Here is a 23,288-nt window from a genome sequence, read left to right as displayed (position 1 = left end):
GTGATAAATCATGTGGCAATGGAGAGACTTTTTGCAAATGGTATTACGTTGTTACCAGAGGCATTGCTGCTGTGGCTGTTATGAATTACCCATGTAGAGGTATTTTACACTAGCAAAACCTTTTTTTATTACAGCTGGAAATCACACCTGATTTGCTGAGGTGATCGCTAGTAGTAATCTTCCATATGGTGGCCAATTATGTAATCTTGTCTGGTGTGCTCACTGTTACACAACTAATAATATTTGTGTCTCTGGGTGAGTTTTATTGAACATAAGTGTAAGGAAACTCTTCTTTTTGCATCCCCCCCACATTTTTGGATTCATACTGCTGTTTTTTTGACTGAGTAGAGTGAGGCCTGCTAACCTGGCTTCAGTGTCAGTGTTCTAACCCCTTACAAACTGAATGTCCAATTAGCTATTCCCAGTTGGCAAATACGGACTTATAAGTCACTAGTATATGGTACCCTGACCACTATAGGCATATAAGGCAGAGAGTCCACACAGGCTGCAGCACTAATTGTCCACCCTGTGTGCAACATGGTACAAAATGGCTCCCAGCCTGCCATTACAGACTGGAAGGGCAATGTTTACACTACCATTTCGACTTTGTCATCACCATTAATGGCAAAGCTACTTCCCTTGACAATATATGTAAGTCTCCCCTAAGGAAGGCCTAAAGAGCCCTGAGGCAGGGAGCTGTATATTGTTGTGTGTGACTTGAATTTGTTAATGTCCTTCCAGCCAAACCCCTCAAATTGTCGTTTTGCTGTGGAAAACAAGTAGTCTCATTAGCTAATACAGGGTTTCAGGCTTGCACCTCAGCCTGGTTAACTTCTGAATGGTACTATCTAACGTGTACTGTAAGGTATCAAATGAATCATGGCAAATAAACCTGAACTGATGCCTAGGTCGAATTTAATTTCACCACTAACGTAAGGCAACTTTTAGAAAGTAGTCACTCTGTGCCCCAGTGGTCCAGTAGCCTCATACAGACTACAACCCACAGACCGCTTTCTGCACACCTGAGGAGTTGTGTAAATGACTCCCAGGCTTATGATCAAACACAGCCTGCCACAGGGGGAGGTGCTACCTCCGCTTCGCAGGAAGCCACTCGGGTGTTAGCCCAAAAGACGAGCGTCAAAGGGGAAGCTGCCTTTGATGGGCAAACAGTGATAACACTCCAGAGGTGCTGCCTTTTGTTCCTGTAGCCTATCTGGGAGACTGGACCAGACCAGTAACCAAACCGATTTTCCCGTGGGCATTTAGCCCACTGGTAGCCACACCTCCAGGGTAGGCTACAAAGCTCCTAACAACTGCGGAAGGTTGCCTACATCTTGGTAGTGCGCAGAATAGTGCACCCTGGGATTGTTAGGTTCCACACATTGCTAAAAAGTAGTCACCAGAAGGGAGTGGACCTGGTAGCCCATTGGCTAGAGATCGCGTGGCCCCCTCGGGGCAGTTTCCTGGGATAAAAATGGCATCCCGGGCACACTGAACCTCAGATCACACTGGATTTGGAAAGAGGACTGAAGGACTGCCCTGCTAACCTTGAAACCGTGCAAATAGAGGCTTCACCAGCTGCTTGACTGCACCTGCTGCACTTTGGGATAGCGAAGTTTGGGCTATACCTGTGGATCCTAGCTCAGGGAAAAGTCAATCCCCAGCCCAAAGCAGTGACTTGAAGGATCAGTCTGCTCATCCCCTGGAACCAGATCCAGGGATAAAAGAGCTGAAGAAGGCCAAACCGGCAATTTGCAAGCCACCAGAGAAGATTCACCACTATCTGCCGCTGGGCGCTCCAAGACACCGATCCTTGATGGCCAAAAGTTGCACCGGTGTCAGCTGGACCTGGGAGTGCTGTTAAGAGTCCAGATTGGTCACCCAAGAGGGACACTACCCTCCATCAAAGGATTTCTCCTCAACCGCTGTGTATGGAGACCGGTAGCCCAGCTGCAACTGGCCTTCAACTGTCTTGAAGAGGACATCATGGAACCCCGACCTCTGTGGTCAATGTCACCCCACATCACCGGTTGACCAAGAAATCACCATGAAGGCACCCCTGTCGACCATACTGCAATCAGTTTCCTTTGAGCATCTCATAATCCGGCATTTCCAGCATCAGGACCACTCCATTATTGTCTGTTAGTTGTGCTGTAAAGGCTGGCACTGGACTGAAAAATACTCTGGTGGCCAGGTATCTGTCGAAATCTACCCCATTGCCCCCAGACCTCCATCGGGTTGGATTTGTTCATCCTAGCTGGGCCGAAAAAGCCGAACTAACTTTTACAAACTTTTGAAAAGTTTCCATTTTGTTAACCAATGATTTTTTGGGGTTGAGATTAAAAGTAAAAAAACCTTTAAAAATCTGTATTTCTGGAATCCTCTGGTGGAATTTGCTCATCAAGGACTCTAAAATAGTATAAAAATATAATTATTTTTATAAATTGATGTGTTTCTTTCATGTTGTGTGGCTTTCTTATTTCATTGGTTGATACTGTTAAATGCTTCACAGTAAGTTTCTTTGTGCAAGCCTTTCTGTTCGAAAACCATAGCTACCCTGGGCTGAGCTTAAGGTTGTTCAAACAAGCCTGACTGGACCCAAGACGGTTTAAAAACTATATATATGGCAATTAGACCCCACATGTCCTTTGGAGGTGACATATATTTGGACAAGAAGCTGTAACGTGTCTCCAGATATGATTAGTTGGGAATCATGCGGGATAGCAAGGCTTCATGGGCCCTGCATATCCAAAGGTGGAGGGCCGCCCTCCAGCACCAAGCAGTGGTTATTCATAAGGGACATCGAGCATCATTCACAAGAGCTACATTCCCTGCTATGGAAGTATTTAAACTTAAGGCACAACCTTCTGCAGGTTATGGTATGGAAATTTGGGGCCATGCCAAATGTGAGATCCTGACCCTAAGTGAGAAGAGGTTTGTTCGGTGTCTCCTGCATCTCCCTAGGAATACCCCCCTTATCCCCATGTTCTTTGCTATAGCCCTAAACAAAAAAAAGGGTGGGTTGCATTGCTAGGTTAAGACCTCTGTTATATTGGATAAGGCTCTGGTCAACTGAGGAACTTGCACCTTAGAGGAACGCCGTGAAGGAATTTTTTATTCTTGATAAGAAAACCACTTTTCCATGGTTGAGTCACATACAATAATGGTTCTCGAGGCTGGGTCTCGAGAGATTCTGAGCTAACCCAACAGATTTAACTAGGTCTTCCGTTTTCATTTGGTTTTGAAACTGTATATTGGTTTTTGTTGACGTATAGTTCTTATCCTTCTAAGATCAATAGACCAATAAAGGGCGCGCATTTGCACTTTACTAGGCCCACTTTAGAATGTTCGTACGATATCCTCTGCATTTTTTCTGGAAAATCTTTTTTTCATTAGAAGGCTAAAGCACTTTATTATAATTTTAACAGATTAATATCTTGTATTTATGTGCCTTGCAAACCACTTGATGTGTCTTCACTTTCTATAGTTTTTCTATTTCCGAAGCTGCAGGTCATATGACCCTCTTTTTCTGGTTAGTCAATTTTATTTTAATGATAGTAACTATGAAGGACTCAACTATTGTGATATTGGATTATTGTCTTTTTAATGCATTGTTTTCTGGATGAAATCCCGAATAAACATTGGACTGACACCCAAATCTGTATCAACACAAAGTCCGTGGGTCTCATAAAACAAAACTAAGAGCTAAATATGAGCAAACAACATCTTTGTGAAAAGAAGTCCTCCTAAAGAGGACCCACCGAAGTGGCATGCTTCATCATCTGGGGCCTCCTCTTAACCACACCTGATGCAGTTAAGGAGCTACAACTCCTTGCTAGTGTCAAAAGGAGGAGCTCACAGATGTTTTGAGTATATAACCAGAGAACTAGATATCCTGACAATCGATTAAGCTACCCGACGTGTGGTGAAGACAAAATGTGATGAATGTGCAGTGTGTATGAACAGTGTTTTAAAATTGACTACCCAGGGAAAATAAATGTATTCAGTATCTCGGGGTGACAAGAGATTAAAAAAAAAAAAATTAAAAAAACATGAAAGCGTATACTCGGTGAGTCTCCGAGTTTGCTAATAACAAATGCGGTCTACATGTTTCAGCCTGGTAACACCTCAGGGCGTGAGGCAACGCTCGGTCCGTCGTTACCCCGGATGTTCTTCCTGGTTATTCCGAATAACCAGGAGTGGTGGGCGTTCTCCCCGACCTGGTGCGGGTGATCACTGTGTATTCCTGCAGTATCGTCTACCTTTGAATACGCAGGTACACCAGTTGCTTGTATCGTTCCTTGTTTAGTGATAAATTTGCACTTGATTCATTTTTGTTGCAGTAGTATCATCTTATGGTCCTGAAGAAAGCCATGATTATATTGTTAGATCACAGTTGGCTGAAACATGTAGACCGCATTTGTTATTAGCGAAATCGGAGACTTGCCGAGTATACGCATTCATGTATTTTTTTATTTATTTATCTCTTGACGCCCCGAGATACTGAATACATTTATTTTCCCTGGGTAGTCAATTTTAAAACACTGTTCATACACACTGCACATTCATCACATTTTGTCTTCACCACACATCGGGTAGCTTCATCGATTGTCAGGATATCTAGTTCTCTGGTTATATACTCAAAACATCCGTGAGCTCCTCCTTTTGACACTAGCAAGGAGTTGTAGCTCCTTAACTGCACCAGGTGCGGTTAAGAGGAGGCCCCAGATGATGAAGCATGTCACTTCGGTGGGTGATGGGACTTCGTCCTCTTTATGAGGACTTCTTTTCACAAAGATGTTGTTTGGTTATATATAGCTCTTAGTTTTGCTTTGAGACCCGCGGACGCTGTGTTAATATATATTTAGTGAACAGGGGATTTGTCCATGCTGGGCTATAAACTTCCCTTAGACCCTCTAACTAATCGGTGTTTAAGAGACTGACACCCAAATCCTCATAATAAGTAGCGCAGAAAAAGTTGCAGACGCCTGCTGTAAAGGCTGTGAATACCTAAGAAACACACATGACTATTGACTGTTGGAGTATTACAACATAGAGCATTGCATCGGTTATTCATGTGCTATTATTAGCATTAGTTGTGCTGGTATAAAGTAGACTATGTTAAACATAACATTAAGCACCCAGCAGTGTCTGGGAAATCCCATGTTGTATGTGACTGGATTAATTGAGAGCAAAGCTCGGGTTACGGGAATTGGTTTACATTGCTGTATTGGGGCCCTGTCTTTACTTGGTGGTGGCTAGTGGGAAATGATTGTTCAAGAAGCACACACCTAACTGTGAAGCAATGGGGTTGTGTACACTTGAGTGGGGAGCAAATCTAGATCATGTGCATAAGATGAATACAATAGACTTGTGTATGAAATATTTGGTCAATGTAACTCTTAATTTTTCGTCTTGGGGCCAGTAGAGTTGACATTGGTATGATAGCAGAAATATCTGGTCCTGTTGATGCTTCAGAATAAAGGGGGAGGGAGGGAGGATATAACTGCTGCATATGGTCTACCAGCTCTGCAGAGAAGTTTTCTCTGTATTTTATCATGGCCGGCTGCATCAGCACCTATTTTTAAGTATTATTGAGCTAATACCTTAACCAATAGCCCTTCATTTTTTTTAGTCCTTAGATTCCACTATCTTGGTTTATATGTGTAAATGTTTAGGCCAGAAAACATGGCAGAGGTACTGTGGAGAATGAGCTGATATATTTTGGTGTCGCCAGAGTAGATGCCATCCTGAAGATAAGGGGGTGAAGAATGAGCGAATGAATAACACTCAGCATCTCAAGCCTAGTGCGTCTCTGCTAAAAGGCTGGGCATATGGGAAAATGTTTGAATGTTGCAGGTCGGCCAATTTAATTAAATAGTGAATTTGACCAGTGCCCCAAATGCCTGTTTACTCAAAGAAAACACAAAAAAGGGCATATCCTGTTTGTCAACTAAGCAGAGAATTTTGGTGGACCTCTGTGTGTTGTTGAGCACAACATTGGGAACCATAACTGCTGGAGTGAACTGTGGTGGCCCAAGCGCTTAGGTACTGCTCCGACCCCTAAGCCTATAGTGAAGAACATGGGGGTTTGGATGGACAACTCACTTAACTTCCAGATTCAGACGAAAAAGGTGGCAGGAACTTGTTTTGGTCTGTTGCGCGGGCTCAAACCTATTCTGGCCTTTTTTGATGCTACGACCAGGCAGATCATTATTCAGGCCCTGGTCTTGTCTAGGCTTGATTATGCCTGCTCGCTGTATTTGGGAGCGAATAAATCCGAAATTCAGAGGCTACAGAGAGTCCAGAACGCGGCCGCAAGATCCCTTTTGGGCTTGCGTAGAACTTGTTCAGTGACTAGTGCTCTCCGCCGCCTTCATTGGCTGCCTGTAGCCAGGCGAATTGAGTTTAAGGCATTGTGTATTGCCTTTAAAATTCTGAAATTGACATCTCCCCAAATTCTCTCTGACCTTCTTCTACCTTACACTCCTACACGATCACTTCGATCTATGGGACAATGTTTGGTAGTGATCCCTCAGGTGAGAAGAGTCCGTGCTGGTGGGCGATCTTTTTGTAATAGAGCTGCCATTTTGTGGAACTCTTTGCCGGCCCACATTCATGGGCTTACTAATTATTTTCACTTTAGGAAAGCCGTTAAGACATTTTTGTCCCCTTCCCTGTAGGCCCTCAGCGTTTTGTGCATACTGCTCTTTTGTTGCTTAGCGCCGGGACGCCTCTTAGCTGAGGCAGCTGTTGCGCTCTATAAAACCTTGTAACATAACATAACATTGGCATTTCTTAAAAACTGATAAGCAATGACCTTCATTACCTCAAGTCCTAAAGTGATTGATCTCATTCTCTTACAGTCAACCCGGATTTTTTCGTGTGCAGAAGTGTACTCCAGGTTTTCCCAGACGCTATGGGAACTGCATCTGGAACCCGCTTAGCCCTTGTTGGACGTGGTAGGACAGGGTTCCAATCTTAAACTTGTGGTCTCCATTGGGTCGGTGCAGAGCGCGGCCTCCAAGTCACTGGGAAAGTCAGTTTGCCTCCATGATCAGCTCTAAATGTACATATTATTTCCAAGCGGTGAAGCTAGTTGAATGCCTATAACAAGCAGAACATAGACTTTCTATTTCTTTGTAGTTGACAGTTGCCTAAACATTTGGAAGCGTAATGTCTGCACTGTTTGTGCGTACTGTTGGAGAGACTTGAATAGTCCTACATGAGTGGTGTGTTCTCTTCTGAATAGTGTATCGACTGCATACTAAGAATGCAGACAGTGGGCAGTGATTGAAGTAATGGTTCTTACTTAAATCAAAGCTTTTCATACAAGGTTACAATTGATATTTTATCTTCCAGTGGTTGTATGTAGATTTCATAGCATATCTTGCGTTCATGTGTTCATCAATATTATATTCTCATGTTCTTTAGATGATTAGTGATCTATCGCCATTGTGTGGTGCTTCCTAGTCACTACACATTTGAAATATGAAACTGATTTGAAATGTAATGATGCATAAAAATATTCCCCTGAAAAATATTGGTCTGCAGCAGTTTCTGAATGTGTCTTAGTTATCTAATCCCCACTTCTTAGGAGTCTTTAGGAACATAACCCACTTTACAAATTGCATCTCCGGAGGTATTTGTAACCCTGATGCTCTCTAGCGACAGGTGAAACGAAATTTTAGAATAATAGACAGTCGAGCATTACATCCAGCGAGCCCCCACGATATAGCTGGTGCCGACAACCTAAGGGAAAGTGTGTCTGGTTATTTACTTTTGGCAAGCCTGAAGGCAAACCAGCAACTAGATTTTTAGTTTTTTTCCCATGGGGGTAATTGGATGCCAACTCCACGAAGTAGGTGCAGTTTTGATGTACAATAAATAACAATGACCCCACCATGCTCACAATTCTGAGAGTGTAAAAACAGGGCGGTGGTTACTTTCCGATTTCCAGAAATAATCCTATACACACTTTGTATTGTAAGTGGACATTCTCAGGAAAAGTTGCATGAAACTCATCTGCCTTTTGATTTTTTGACAGGATATTGGATACTGGGTGCAGGTGCATCGCGTGGAGCACGGCGATGGAGGAATCCTGGACCTTGATGACATTCTCTGTGACGTAGCCGATGACAAAGACCGGGTAAGTGAAACTGTGTAAATGATTTGTTTTCCATCTTCGAGCTATTGTGAAAAGGTTTGTGACTGCGATCCCATACCTTTGACTGATCAGTAGGAAAAACACGGTTGATGGCGTTCTTTCTGGGCTTCGATTGACATACACAGGGAAGGTGCCAGTTTTCTGCTGGTCTCATCTGCTTTATCATAGCTTTGCTCACTGCCTTGTAATTGGTCTTGCTGACCTGAATTGTGCCGAGTCGATCTGCAGATTTCTGGACTTCTCAGTGTTTACAAGAATCCCTATAAGGTGCTTTGGGAAGTAATGCTTACTGTATTGTTTCCATCTAAAACCTTTTAGGATGTATTTCACTTTTGACCCTAGAGAAGGAGTTAATCTGTTTCAGTGCTTTGTAAAAAAGGGGAAAAATCTCTTGTTTAGCAGTTTTAGTCCTAAGCAGTAAGTGAGTTTCATTCTGGAATGCTGCACGATGAAAGGTGTTCCTTCTCCTTGTGCATCCATTGGCGGAAGGGCTTGGCCGTCTGTGGTGAATACCGGAAGAGGTTCTGGCTTCTAGACTCCATGAGAGTGCTTCCCCACTGAGGTCTTTCCTAGGGAGTGGACCTTCTTATAGTGTGGGTTTCCAACATAGAACCATGAGGGCTCGATCCCTGCTAGATTCGCATGACTTCCACCTCAACTAAATCTACATACAATTGATTTCACTTGAAATAATGTGCACAGTGCCATTCCTGAACATACAGCATAGATCTAGCCCTCCTGCACGTATGTTGCACACGCCTGCTTATGCTAAGAAAGTTGATTTGCAGGCTGCAATCAGCAGACCCGGTGCGTTTCATTAAAGAAAGCGACGTGATGTGGCAGACATGAGAGCTTGCAGGAGAGACCGGAGGTGGGCAGCCATTAGGGTCTGGAATGAATCTGGCGCCAGATGTCTTACCCTACAATGCACTGTACAAGAAAAGTAAAAAAGTGATGGAAGGGAATGCTGGAATCTGTCCTAAACATTGATTATTTCTTGGGTTGCATTCTTTTTCATTGTTTTTGATCTCGTCTCCAACATTGCCAAAAGCAATCCATTACAAGCAAATCACACATATATTGGCTCACTGTAGGCCCTGCCAGTGGATAAATCCATAATATCCTGACGACCTACCTTTCCACAAACCAACACATCTACACACAATGTAATTCAGCACCCATGAACATCCTGATTCCTTGTCAAGGATTGTGAGCCTTAACTCGTGTTTATCGCATTTGTTCAGCAGCTCTCTAGCTGAGGTTTGCGTTCTACAAATATCTATACTTACATATGCAGCGCTAGGTGGAAGTGGGCGATCGCCCATAGTCGCGGTGCGAAAGGCAGGTTTGCATCTAAGGGAGCCAGATTGTGGCAATCCCCTACCAGTTCAGCTGGTAAAGTATTATCAATGTTGTGGAGGTTTTTATAGGATTTTTCTGCAAGTGTATCTGTCTCAGAGTACCGCATCAATCAGTTGTTACAGCTTCATAGATTTCTTTTTTCTGCCTTAGATCTGCTTGAGTTATAGGATTCATACAGTGAGAAGATTTGCCAGATTGGTGGCGTAGGCGTGTGTGAAAGTCTTAAAGCTGTTTGGCAATTAGGAGTAAATGAATGGTAAACATTGTGTAAACACTTATGTGATGTATTGCACTCCATCACTGAGCATGTAAATGATTTACAGTTAAATTGGGCTAAGCCAAAAATACATGGGAGCATATGTGTGTGTTTATTTGCAGTAATTACCATTGCCAAACATAAATGGCTTGCAGAAGGGCTAAACGATCATAGAATGCAATGTGTGATCCATGATTCATTCAAACAGTCAAGCAATTTGTCTCAAGCCGATGGTGGAAGTGAACGTGATGCATTAAAATCCTCCTGCTTTTGAAAAACAGACCTTTGTGGCTTACCCCTGAGCCTTTGGTGTTTATCGAATGCATGAAAACGAAAACATACCCTCTTGGCACGATTCTAAGAAGTTCAAACTCTACACAATGAGATACATGCCTATAGGTGTCTGCACAGATTCAAATGTCTTGTGCTCAGAATGGTTTCCAAGAGTACTCCGGTGAAGCTAATGAAGTCGCAGATTGAAAACTTTTGTGAATTCCCATTTCCGTTCATGTGAATCCATTTCCGTATGTGTAATTGTTGGTAGTCCATAAACCGAGCATGAAAAATGGCTTCACCAAGTGCCATTGCACTTTTAGTTGCTTTTATTTTTCCTCTGCATGGAGAAAATAATTTTCCCTTCTCCTACACCCCCACCAATTTGAGATTATTCCACCCAGGATAGGTATTTTTTCCGGTCCTTGTTATACTAAATGTGACCATTTGCAGGGTGGAAATTGGCTTAGATGGAGTTTGTGCCCACCAACAAATTTACAAGTTTGGGCGTGTGCACAATTTCCAGGCATTCCTGCCATGACATGTTTCCTCCCTGCTGAGGGGAGAAGACCTACTAGCACATAACAATGTGCTGTACTGGAGAAATATGGATGAATCCGCCAATGGGGAGGGTTTGTGATTAGCAGAAGTAGCTTTACGTTGGCAAATAAGGTTCTTTGCATGTGTAAGCTGAACTTACATGCACAAATAATATTGTGGGTCCGGACCAATATGGGCATGTGTGAATTTCGCTGCCAAGCGGTGGAGGTGGAGGGGGAGGCCTGTGTTTGCAGAGCTGTGTGGCATTGTACAAGAGGCTAACATGGCTGAAAACTGCATGTTTTGGACCTAGTAAGAAGAGGCTGAATTACTCAAAGGATTCTCATTTGACGAACAGCAGCTGTATGCCGAATATTTCTAAAATGTTTTTTAATATTTATTTTGAGATTCAGTATGTGCACGGAATTTTATAGACCTCTTTTTGTGTTTATCTTGTGAGTTTAAGCTTTCGTTTGAAGAGAGAAATTAATTATATTGCTCGTCAAATAATTCATTGTTTTAAGACACTCCGTAAATATAGCAGGGCTTCAGAAATGTAAATCCGCAGGTCCTTGGAGAGACTCTACCATATGTTTAGAGTACTTCTCAGTGCTACCTTATTAGAGTAATTCTTCATAGCGGAGGCTCAGCAGGCATCAAGGGCAAGTATATCAGCTTGTTAGATTGTACTGCGGTGATGCATCTGGTCTCCATGGGAACCCCTCCTCCGGTGAAATGAAGGCTACCCCTGTGAGCCATATGTGGTCTCACATGCTCCAGATACTGACCGTGTACAGATGGATGTCCAGTGAATGTCGAAGTTAAAATCAGTGCTATAATTTCAGGATGCCCACATTAGATACATTTAAATAGAGTTGTGTTTCAGGGAACTTATTTACCTATTGGTTATATAAAAAAAATTGTGGCATGGGTCAGGCCCTCCCTGGACCTACAGTTTGACCCCCTAGTACAGGAGGTATAGTTTAAAAGGAGTTGCGTGGATCACCACCACCACCTTTCATTATCTGTTTATGCAGCTTCTGGGTCCTAATTCCTGGTTGCAGAGTTTTTTTTTTTATTATATTGCGCGAACTTGACCTGAATCCAATCCGGTATCAGAGCGCTTTACATAGCACCGGTTACGTTACATGAGGAAACAGTGAACGCTTTACAGGCATAGTGCTGGGACAGCTGTGATCCAGTGTTTTGAGAGATCTGAATCCAGAATAAAAAATATGTGCTCAGAAGTCACTGCGACTCAAAAAAATATATATTTCTGTTCCTCTGTGTTACGTGTTTGGAATCGTGTCTTAATTAAGTGCAGTTGTATTGATTTTTTAAAAATTGTGCAGCTACCCATCTGGAGCGTGTCGCTGTTTGTGTTCCACAACATAGCATCTGTTGCAAGAGTTTATTGTAGGGCGAATATCTGGGCATTTGGCAGCGCCCTTCATGTGACCCTAGTTGTCAGAGATGGCCACAAGGGAGCACGCACAAGTTCAGCCAAGGCGTGTTACTTAAAGGTAATTCGACGTACATTTATTTATTAATGCCGACCCCCTCTGATCCCTCTCGTTATGGAATGATTCATGGAAGCTTTCAGCAAAAAACGGGAAGGTGGGTGGACACATCATCGCTAATTACGCAGTAGAAGAATGTATAATATTTATTTTGGAGCGTTTGTTGGGCTCCAGGTGAGCAGAATGTGTAATCGAACTGAGTCTACCAGGCTGTGAAACTAGCTCCCAAGCGCGCAGTAGGATTGTTTCTCGTGTGTCATTTAGCTGTACAATTATTAATTGCTCCCCCTGTCATCGTTGCAAATCTTCCACAGGAAGCCACCGAGCAGCTTCCGCTCGGTTCCGGGCGTTGTTTGGCTCACCAGTCGTTCTCTGTTGTTGGACGGGGTGTCCCCGCGCCAGTTCTAAGCAGGATGTGTGTGATTTCTTCCACAGCTGGACCGGCACATTCCATGTATGCCCAGAGGGGGCGCTGCCGCGGCGCTGTTTCTAAACTGGCGACTTTAGTAATGGTAACGCCCGGAACCTCCGCCGTCTAGCCCCGAGAGGGTAGGAATGATCAGGTGATAAATATACCCAAAGCTCCACAAAGCCGGTTTCTTTTTGGAGAGCCAGGACACTTTCACTGAGGAAAAGCAAGTGCCAGCGTAAAGTCATTCAAAGTATCCCATTAATGCCGGGTGCCGACGGTGCCTGCTGCCATCAATCAAAGAACAATGTCTGAGAAGGATTGCATTACAGCGCTTATAAATGTACGCTAGGAGTCTGGGAGCTGGCAGCCGGCCACTGCGGCCTCTGTATGCACTAGGCGTTTTGGGGCTGGCAGCGGGCCTTGGCGGCCTTGTGTACACTATGTGAGCTCTGGGCTTCTGAACTTCTCCTACACGTGAGTGAGGGTTCGCCTCCTGGCAGGGGGCACCTGCTTGGATGTTTGTGAATTATTGTCATCTGCACACATATGCTCCAGAAGTAAATGGCACGAGACTTGTAGGAAATACATAACATTTGTATAGCATTGTACTGCTATTTGAGTTTAAGGAGAGCCAACACATTCTTTTCTCACTTCATTTTCGCCTCTTCCTAAAAAAACAGCCATGTGTTTAAATTAATTATATTAATTGCGCTTGTCCCATACGGTATCAAGAGTCTCTACAAGGTTAACCAATTCTGTAGCCGTACCCGTCTCTTTAATGCCAAGACACCTTTGGGCAGGAGTTTGGGCTTTATACTTTTCCCATTCATTCATTCATTGGATGTTTGCGGTGCCAGGTTTTAGCAGACACCATTCATCTCTGACTGAATATCAAGTCCGCACATCCATAGGTTCAAAGAGATCCTTTTTATTTTTTGATGAATTCCTTATTGCGTCATATGTTGTGCGTTTGGATGGGAATCCTGGCGTGGCACAGTCCTAGGGAGGGGACCTTGAGAGCAGGTGAGAAAGAAGCTTAAGGGCTGTCCGATGGGTTGAGCAAAGCAATGCGCACACCTGTTCAACTTGCCTTGTTATCCTGCTTTCACGTTTTATGTTTTCAATTATCATAATTAGGGCTTAAAAAATTAAGAGATGGAGTAACTTACTGAAGTTGCTTGATATGTGTGTGTTATATATTCACTCACTCAATCACTCACTCACTCATGTAATACTCTAGTGCTTTGGTAGACTCAGATGCTCGAGGTGGATTGGGACGAGGCTGAATTTGCCCCAGCTCTTATGACCCTTTCTGATGTAGCGGTACAAAAGGGGGTGGTGATGGACGAAGCATCAGAACCAAACACTCACACCCAGTCAACAGATCTGGGTTTGATCCATCACCGTTCTTTAGCCCACTCTGCCACCCCAGTTCAGACATGATGTAAGGCACCACCCCCGGCCTTTCTGGGGTGATAGTGATTTGCCTCGCTGTACCAGCATTATTAAACCTCGAGTCATTTTTCTGGGATGCGACTCAATCTAAAGCAACAATGATCGCATTTCTGGTGCATATGTATCGTGTGGCTGACCCTTACTGAGCCCTAAAGGCCTTTCCCTTTGATCTTGGTATGTGACTGGTTGTTCCTCCGTTCCGCCAGCCTTTCAGGAGTGATACTGATGTTGGATTGTCTCTTCTTTAACTCTGTTTATCTTTCAGAGCTGATCCTGACCTGTGACTCACTGTACCCAGCACTACTCCCCTCTGAATCAATGGTTGACATGTAACTGAGTCTGCACCAACCCCACCTGCCTGTCAAAAACAAATGTGTTGTGTGAGTGGCCCTACTGGCCTTTTACTGGTGATTTTGCCTTGCGACGGACTGTTCTTCAGCTATGCCAGTCTTACAGGAATAATGCTTATATTTATTTATTAATTTTAGGTGTTTTATTTAGCGCGAACATGACCCATTCGTGTATCAGAGCGCTGTACAAATTAGCAGAAACAAGTAAAAAACAAGCAATAAACAGAAATAGGCACAGTCAGAAAATGTTGTACAAATAGCAGACATGTTAAAACATATAAAGCGAAAAGGAGCAAACAAAGAAAAACAGCATATACAATGTAGCAAACTACATCGTAGATGCTTGGTAGATTAAGGATCCAGAAATGTATACAGGAAAAATAGTTACACTGAGTGATTTCAGATCTACTGTTGAGAGCATCTATTCAGCAGTAGTAGTTTAACTTCTGTTTAGAACGTAGTAGTGGAGGGGTTAGATCTGGTTGTGTTCGATATTCTAGGAGTAATCGCAGAAACGGAGCGGTTATAAGTTTTTCTTTTTGTTGAACTTATGTGGCTTTAACAATAGAGAGTTAGTACTTAGGGAGCGGCTCCCATTTGATTTGATGGACTCTGCTTCTACCCTGTTTTCAGATGCGATTCTGTCATGTGACTAGCGATTTCAGAAAATGTGGACTGGGATTTCTAGTTTAATACAATCATTTAAAGCAAAAATAGGTGAAAAACATGGACGGAAAGTTTTTCTTGTGGCACAATAACTTATTCTTGATTGTTTCTGTGACTGTTTATTCCACAAATGTAGAGTACATAGTGAATATTGTGTAGACCAAAATACAGCCAATAATTGTTTCGATTTCCGGTGGCAGCTGTGCTAGGGCTGTCTCGAGGCTCATGTAAGCCTGTTTTTGTAAAGAAGATCTTCCAGTGTGAGAATAAGGGGTCCTTCATGTGGTCTGGGAAATTTCTGTCTTGCAGTCAGTTCAGTTCAATAAGCTTTTATTCGGTTTGCATGACACAACCATATAAGCTGAACAATTAAATCAACATTTATAAAATCTTCCTCATGTATAATTATTACTAACACAATATTAACAGTACTCCTCTGTCTAAATAATTACTATAATACATGTTCATAATGGAACATCAAAGTGTGTTATGCTACAAAATGCCAAAATTCAAATAAAAGTATCGATTCATAGAATTATTTCAATATGTAAAACTGTGCAAATTCACTATAAAGTGACATACGCTAATGTGCAAAATGGCAATACCTGAGTAACTTTTACAGTACAAAAAGCTGTACAGATTCATGAGAAATCTACTTATAATATATAAATGTGAAATTTTGCAATATCTTAACCAACTATTACATTACATAAGGCTAAACAAATAGCTATAAAGTGCCATATGTTTATGTGCAAATTTGCAAAAAGACAATATTTTTCAGAGTACTATTGACTTTCTAGCAGCTCTACATTTCATAATAAAACTAGCCACATAAAAACAGATATCTGGACTCTCCAGTTTACATAGTAATCTCATAGCATTTACAGGTAAACAAATGTTATATTTTAAAAAGATTGGTTTTAGATAGTATTTCCTAAGTGATACATAAAATTTACAGAAAAGTAAAAAATGGCAGCAACTCTGATTAGAGATGTTGTCTCATGGGCACTTGGCTTTGGAACATTTACCCATGTCTGGGAAGGCTACAAGATGATGGACAATTCCCAGCCTGAGACGAGACAATACAAATCGGTGTGAAGTTCTTGTTACATCTTCCAAATACTGCTGGAATCCACTTTTAAGTTCAAGTTGCCTGTAGAACACAAGGGTTTTTTGGGTCTCAGTTATATTATTATCTCGTTCCCCCCTCTTAAAGGATAAAAAAACAGTCTTTTATCTCTTTTTTGGATAATGTTACTGTGTGCTCGGACTGCAGTCAATTACGTGTATCAAGTGTAATTGTTGACTGCTGTACTGCAATTTGACAGCATCTCTGACCGGGAAAGCCGTCTGGAATATTTTTGATAAACATTGTATACTGGAGCATAATCAGCCATGCTAGGACGTCGTCATTCTAATCAGAGCCCATTGAGCCGCTCTTCAATTTTTCAAGGCACAATTTATGTAAATTGCCCCTTACAAGTCCACAATAGGAGCTGCCTTCATGAAACAGGCTACACAGTCATTAGCTTACCCAGAGCGATCCCTACCTGGTGGATCTCCAATCTGCCAGCCAACCCCTGGTTATTACAGCCCTGATGAGACCCTTCTATTCCTCTAAGAGTCAAAACGCCGTCGACATGTGTACAAAGACAAACTGTCTTCTATATATTTTGTGATACATTGATTAATTTCCTGTATTCGTTATTGTACTGAATATAAACTGCTGCCTTTGATAAACAATAAACCAATATATCGTTGATATTTACAATTTTTCTTAAGCACTTTTTCCTTAGCTTGATTTTGGTTTTCTTCACACCTGGGGCCTATACATTCTTCTTCATTTCTTTTTTGAGAGAAACTTTTTATCACTCACAAATGTTGTTTCCTTAGAATAATTTGTTGAAAATATATATTTGTCTTTCAAATAAAGCTCAGTTCGGCTGAATCGTAGCTATTTACAAAACACTGGCTGTTTTTCAAAACTTTCTTCCAACCATTTATTAAATGCTGATGGAATTTACAATATCGGCATAAAAGATTGACTCTACACATTAGGATCTGTGCCGCCATTACTTGCCTTTAGAAATGAGTTCCATGTGAATACTTGTTCCAAGGATATCAAGTTGCCCCATGGCATCTTTGACTCCCTCAGCCATTCCGGGCCTTTTTACCAGCAGTGCACTGCCTTTTAGGACTTTTGTTTTTTTCCCAATACAAGTATGGGCTCCAGTGTCTCAGCACCTGAAGAGCTGTTGCCAAAATAAACCATACTGGCGATGGGCACACACTTGAAATGCAGCCAAATGACTCCTGTCGGATGGCCCACCAGCCAAGAATCACTCCAGCCCAGGGCACAAGTCCTAAAAAAGAAGTGGGGGGACGCTCGAGTTAGGTTGTGTCAACGGAAGTGACGTCACAACAGGAATTGTCACGAAATTTGCTGGTCTCCGTCTGAAATGCGTGAATACATACAAGATACAAGTAGAAGTATAATACTTCAATAAGTGGCAGTCACTCAAAACACAAGAACACACTATACACAGGACCCATTCCTCGGATTACACGGTTATTACAGACTCGGGCCGTAGGCAGTACGGGCATCTGTCGGGGTCCCTAGAAGTGACATGCTCGGCGTGTTGATAGCGCAGCTCCTTGAAGCCTTGGCGCCTCGGCTTGGCTCTGAGAAAGGCTGGCAAGGGGAGGGCGCGAGGTGGAAGGGGAGATTATTCTGAGCCTCGGGTGCATTTGAAAGGCATTCATTCGCACGTAGGTGCAGACTCGGATACCGGCTACATCTTTTGGGCAGGGGGGACGGCGTCCACCCGGTAACAACCCAGTAAAAAAAGTGGGGGGACGCAGTCCACCCGCGTGGTACCCCGACTCGAGCCCTGCTCCAGCCTCATTGGGAAACAAAAAACAGTGAATTGTTTTCGACCTCAACTTATAATTTGCACCTGAATCATGCTATGGTCAAAGCAGTCAACCTTCAACAATCTCTGCTCGGGGGAAAATGCTCATTCAGGTCGATTATCAAATGGTATTTATAAGAGTCATGGTAGTGACACTCCTAGATTACTGTACTGTAGGCTGTTTGTCAGACTTCCAGCTAGCACCTTTTTTTGTCCAAATCAGTCACAGAGTAGGAGTTGAAATGTAGAAAAACCCCTATATATCCTTTAGGAATGAATACAAAGTGGGCCATTTTCGCATTTAAAGGTATCTAGACCTATCAAGGCTAAAGCCCATCTGCCACCTTAGTCACTGACAGCCGGGAACCCTGATTTAGGAATTGACTTGTCATGATGATTTTTTTTTGTTTGTAAACAGATTTATTGGTTTTCATATATCTAACAATATAGTCATTACAGTTATCACCCATCTGCCTGGGTCTGTATAATTACAGTAAATAAGAAAAATCATTCTAATGATATGTAATCGACACAAAGTCTACTCCCTCCTCCCACCACCCATGAGTCAGTACAGCGTTACAGAAGTGGGATTAAACAGCATGGTCAGTGAAGTGCACCAGCACGTCTGGTAGGGAGACATGAGATATTCACAATTAGACATCTGTTCCTAGCAAGCATTCAAGGGTGCACAGTACAGGCCAGGGTAGGCGGTATATCTTTTTGTGGAAATAATCATGGTGATCCTGCAGGTGGCCTCGTTGGTATATCTGGCTCTTGACTGGATAAGCTATCCACCATGTTTCCGAGGCTCGGGCTACATCAGTCTTTCCCATGCCTCTTTGGGCTTCTCTCAAGAGTATTCTCCTCTCGCAGGCTGCTCATTTTTATCATTTCTCGCTATCTCGCGTTTGGCAAGAATAAATGTTAAATCTTGGAACTTGCTTGTGACTTTTGTCTTAGATGTGTGGGGAAACCATTCTAGTAAACAATGCCCCGGGATGTGGGGAACCTCGCTCTTACTAATCTCTTCAATTGTGTGTAAGACCTCTTCCCAGAATGTGTTAAGTATGGGACATGCCCAGAACATGTGAAGGATGTGTGCACCTCCTTCTCTGCATCTAGGACATGCCGCATCAGTTACCTGGAAATATCTGCATGCGCTATGGGGTCCAATACGACCTATGTAGAACAAAGTAGTTAATGAGCTTAAAGCGTGCATTCCTAGAGAACTTGTGCCTTCTGTCTAAGATATTGTCTCAGTCCTTAGCAGTAATAGAAAAGCCACGATCTAGGTGGATGGATGAGTTGGGCATTCCTAACTACTGTTGTTGGTCTGCACTTGACGCTCTGTATAAGAAGGAGATCGTGTTAATGGTACCCGCAGAGAGAGCCATATATTGACAGCTCTGTGATACAGGAGGTTCAGTAGTTCCTGTGTGCCAATGTTGGCGTACTGCTGTCGTGAGCGCTCTGTGCAGTAGAACGTGTACCCTGGATAGGTACATTTCTGTGTGGAATTCCTTGAACTTGAGCAGTTCTGAATCTCTAAGGAGATCTCCTACTTTCATCGCCCCCGCCTCGATCCAGAGGTCAAGCCCCCATCAGCTGACGCCATGCAGAGTTGCCATGAATATTTGTAGAGGCAGTTCTGGGGAGCAAGGAGTTTTAGTATGTATCTTCTGTAAACCTCTACCCCAGCATTTTACCAACACCCTAAGCTCTTGCAAGTCACTTATAGGCTATCTTCTCACCCGAGAAACACTTTAAGGAGGTCATGCAGTGGTGGAACAAAGGAGCCTGGGAGCCCAATCTGGATTTTGCCTCTCTGCCAGTCCCTGGATCAGCCATTGTAATTGTGCTGAAATATAATACGTCTCAAAATCAGGGACCGCCAACCCACCCGCTGTTGTTGTGTGTTGCATCGTCACTAGCGCCACTCTCCTGCGCCTCATTCCCCAAATAAACGTAGTGCTGAATTAGCCCACCTCCTTAAAGGTTGCTTTCGGGACCGATAAGAGAAGTGTGTTAAATATAGGAGGCAGGGGAGAGCCACCATTTTCAATAGCGCTATTTTGCCTGCCACCAAAAGCGGTAGTGTCCTCCAGAAATTAATGGAAGTCCTCAAGCATCTAATCGCTCGCCCCATGTTCCCTTCCAACAGGTCAGTCCTTTCATGATAAATCTTAACCTCAAGGTAAGCCAAACATAGGGGTTCCCATTGCAGCTGGGTCAGTCCTTCTGGGGGATCATCGCTCTTCACTATAGGAAAAAGCCTGGACGTCTGCCAGTTGACTCAAAGCAGACAAGAGATCAAACTGCTTTAGCATGGATCGGGCTCCTCTCAGGTCTTCCCCCTCTGTTGCTCAAAAAGAGGAGTAGATCGTCTGCATAGAGCGCAATTCGGTGATGATGCCTACTTGTACACAATCCCCCTATTCATATGACCAGACCTAGCCAAAGCCGCTAGGGGCTCTATTTTGAGAGCAAACAGCAGGGGAGGCAGGGTGCATCCCTGCCGTGTTCCCTGTTTCAAAAAATAACCTGCTGAGATGACCATCCCGTGCGCACTCTTAACAGTAGGTCTAGTATAAAGTAATCCAGTCCATGTAATGAAGCTCTTGTCCAGTCCCATGTGGGTCATCACTTCGTACAGATAGTGCCATTCCAGGCTATTGAATGCTTTTTCCATATCGTCGGCGAAGACTGCGGCACCCCCTCGATCGTCCTCCCTAACTTCAAGACTGACCAATAGTTGTCAGATGCTACCTGCTGTATTGCAGCCTGAGATCAATTCTGCTTGATCTGGGTGGATCAATTTAGGTATTAAGGGTAAGAGCCTAGCTGCCATAATTTTACTCAGAATTTTGTAGTCGATGTTGAGCATCGATAGTGGTTGATAGGCTGTTTGATCGTAGGGAGGTATACCCAGCTTTAGGATGGGGACTATCACTGCTTCTCTAGTAGCGTCTGGTAGGGATCTGGTAGCTTAGGCCGCCATGTATAAATCAACCAATCTAGGTGTTAGCTCGACGGAGTATGTGGCTAAAAATTCCGCCGGGAAACCATTAGTGCCCGGGGTCTTATTACACACTGACTAGTCCTGATAATAGCCATGTTGGTAGGGTTACCACCATGCTAAAGATTCTGTTCTTCCAAACATCCATTCAGGTTTACCCGGTGGCACTTGGAGGTGGCAGCAGTTTACAGGAGGCAGGATAAACAAAAAGATTACCTTCCCATGCATACACATGCACCCTTCAATCATTAAGGAATCTGGCACGTCAAAGGACTGGGGGATCCTCCGAGTCCCTTAAGGTCATTCATGCCCCCGCACAGAATAGAGTAATTGTTTGATTACCCTGTTCCTTTGGCTATCCGCCTTGACGCGGACCTGCATTTCCACTTCCCAACCCTCTGAGTTTTTTTTTCTGTGGCCTGCTGCCCAGCCCTGACTTGGCAGGTCCCACCTCACCCCTCTACCACACTTCTTCCTTCAACATCCAGGTTAGCATTGGGTGACTCGCAATTCTTGAATGGCGGGTACTTTGTTGAGAAAAGATGGAGATGATTCTGCCATTGGCTTGGTGAGAGTGCCACTTCAAACTAGCCTGGCTGACGAGACGGATCTTTTGACTGGGGGTCAGTGGTTGAAAAGTTTCAGCACTCCATCATCTTATTGTGTTTTCTGTGTTCGCCCTAAGTAAGCAAGGGTTACTGCCCATACGTGGGTCCCTTGCTCACTTTCCTACTAGATTGAAGCTAGTGTGGCTGGTGAGGGGTGATATCCTGAAACCGGTCCCACTGCTTGTTTCGGGTCCATGGAGGACCTGTCCTGGCAGTTCGGGCTGGACTGTTCAAATGAGGAGCAGGGTGAAGACTGATTTGCATATGGCTAGGTCCAAACTTGGGGGGTATAGTGAGCAAAAGAACAATAGATTCAACCCAGATCTCTTGACTGGGAGTGAGTGGTTGAAAGGTTTCAGCTCTCCGTCCCTCATCTTGTGTTTGCTATGAGAGCCCCACATCTGCTTTCAAATTGGGTGGCAGCGAGGAGAGCGACTGGTGTCTCATAGAAGGAGGCAACTGCATCCTACTAAACTGTAAATAGGAGTCTCGATGTTCACAGCGAGGAGGGATGCTGGATGAATATCTGAATTGATGGTATCCATGTCTTCCTATGTATGCTCAAGTGGAAGAAAGCTCAAGATACACCGCTGCACATATATCATTTGTTGCAAGACTGGTACAAGACTTCAGTAAGGCCAACATCTGTGTGCTCACTAAATGCCTTCTCTTTGTAGTGACATCCTAAAAGTATCCTTTATCAATCATGTGCTTAGCCTCGCTTATGGTGCATGAGAGCCTAAACTAATTTTGAAATTGGAGTCAGAAGTAGAGCTAGTAAAAACAGCCCAAAACTGGATCAAGGAAGTGACCAGTAATCTAGAATATGATTTGTATAAATCAGTCTATTTCAAACAGGTATCGTTATCTTCATTGTCCACTAACACTTGACTTGGTTTCCCATGGCTAAACCTCATTAATGCGTGCATCTTTTCTTCATTTCAAAATTGGCTGAGCTAATTTGGTTGATTCCTTTTGACAGATATACTTTAAACACAACAGAAAGAAATTTCCTTTAAACATCAACACCATCCCAAAATATTCACCCTGCAGAAATATTTGCTGTTCTCTCAACTTCACTCCTTGTTTGAGCGATCCTCAAATATTGTGGTATGCTGTGCGTGTGAAAAAGAAACGTGCCTTATCCAAGGTCAGCCCTGCCAGCCTTTAAGAGCAGGAGTACCTTTGCATGGCAGCCACTTTATTAGTGAGCGGATATACACTTGGCTGCACCACATGCAGCGCTGTCACGAAATATCACAGGACTTTAGAGCAGACATGAGATTAATCGGAGATAGAGGTTAACTTGCCGAGTGAAATATGTGGATAAGCCAAACAGGTAAGGTCTGCGGTATCACCTACCGCGTTCCAGCATAGTGAACTACTGTCCTCTTTTTAGTTTATTTTGCACTGTGGACAGAATTTTTCTGCAACCCGATAAGAATATTGTAATTGGCAACATATATTATTTATCTGTCACTAGTTAATGTTGCTTATCTGGCCTCAATCACCTCAGCTGCCCTCCGTTATTTCCTTTTGGTTTCTCTGAGCCTCTTTACTGTGTAAAATTCCTTTCAGATTGCTTCTCTTCGTCTTCCATCCCATGGATAATCTCTCACTGGTTCTCCATCCCTCTCGATATTCAGATCCAGTGGATTATCCTGTATGTTTATGTTGTTGTGTTTCTTGTTGGCAGACAGGATTCAGAAGAGAAGTCAATGGGAAGATTGTAGGACTGATTCAGATAAAGT

General features: G+C 43.3%; 1 protein-coding gene across 8 annotated transcripts in view; it reads left to right on the top strand.

Moving 5' to 3' along the window:
* PARD3 (par-3 family cell polarity regulator) overlaps nucleotides 1-23,288 on the top strand; it is a 1,320,414-nt gene that overhangs the window by 197,555 nt on the left and 1,099,571 nt on the right. For all 8 annotated transcript variants that reach the window (XM_085631870.1, XM_085631866.1, XM_085631868.1 and 5 more), the window contains exon 2: nucleotides 8,048-8,149. In XM_085631870.1, coding sequence (XP_085487996.1) covers nucleotides 8,048-8,149 — 102 coding nt within the window. The remainder of the gene's footprint in view (nucleotides 1-8,047; nucleotides 8,150-23,288) is intronic.

The sequence above is a fragment of the Triturus cristatus genome, chromosome 10 (assembly GCF_964204655.1).
Source record: "Triturus cristatus chromosome 10, aTriCri1.1, whole genome shotgun sequence".
Lineage (NCBI taxonomy): Eukaryota > Metazoa > Chordata > Amphibia > Caudata > Salamandridae > Triturus > Triturus cristatus.
The sequence above is the reverse complement of the archived record's forward strand: the minus strand, read 5'-3'. Positions and strand labels throughout refer to the sequence as shown.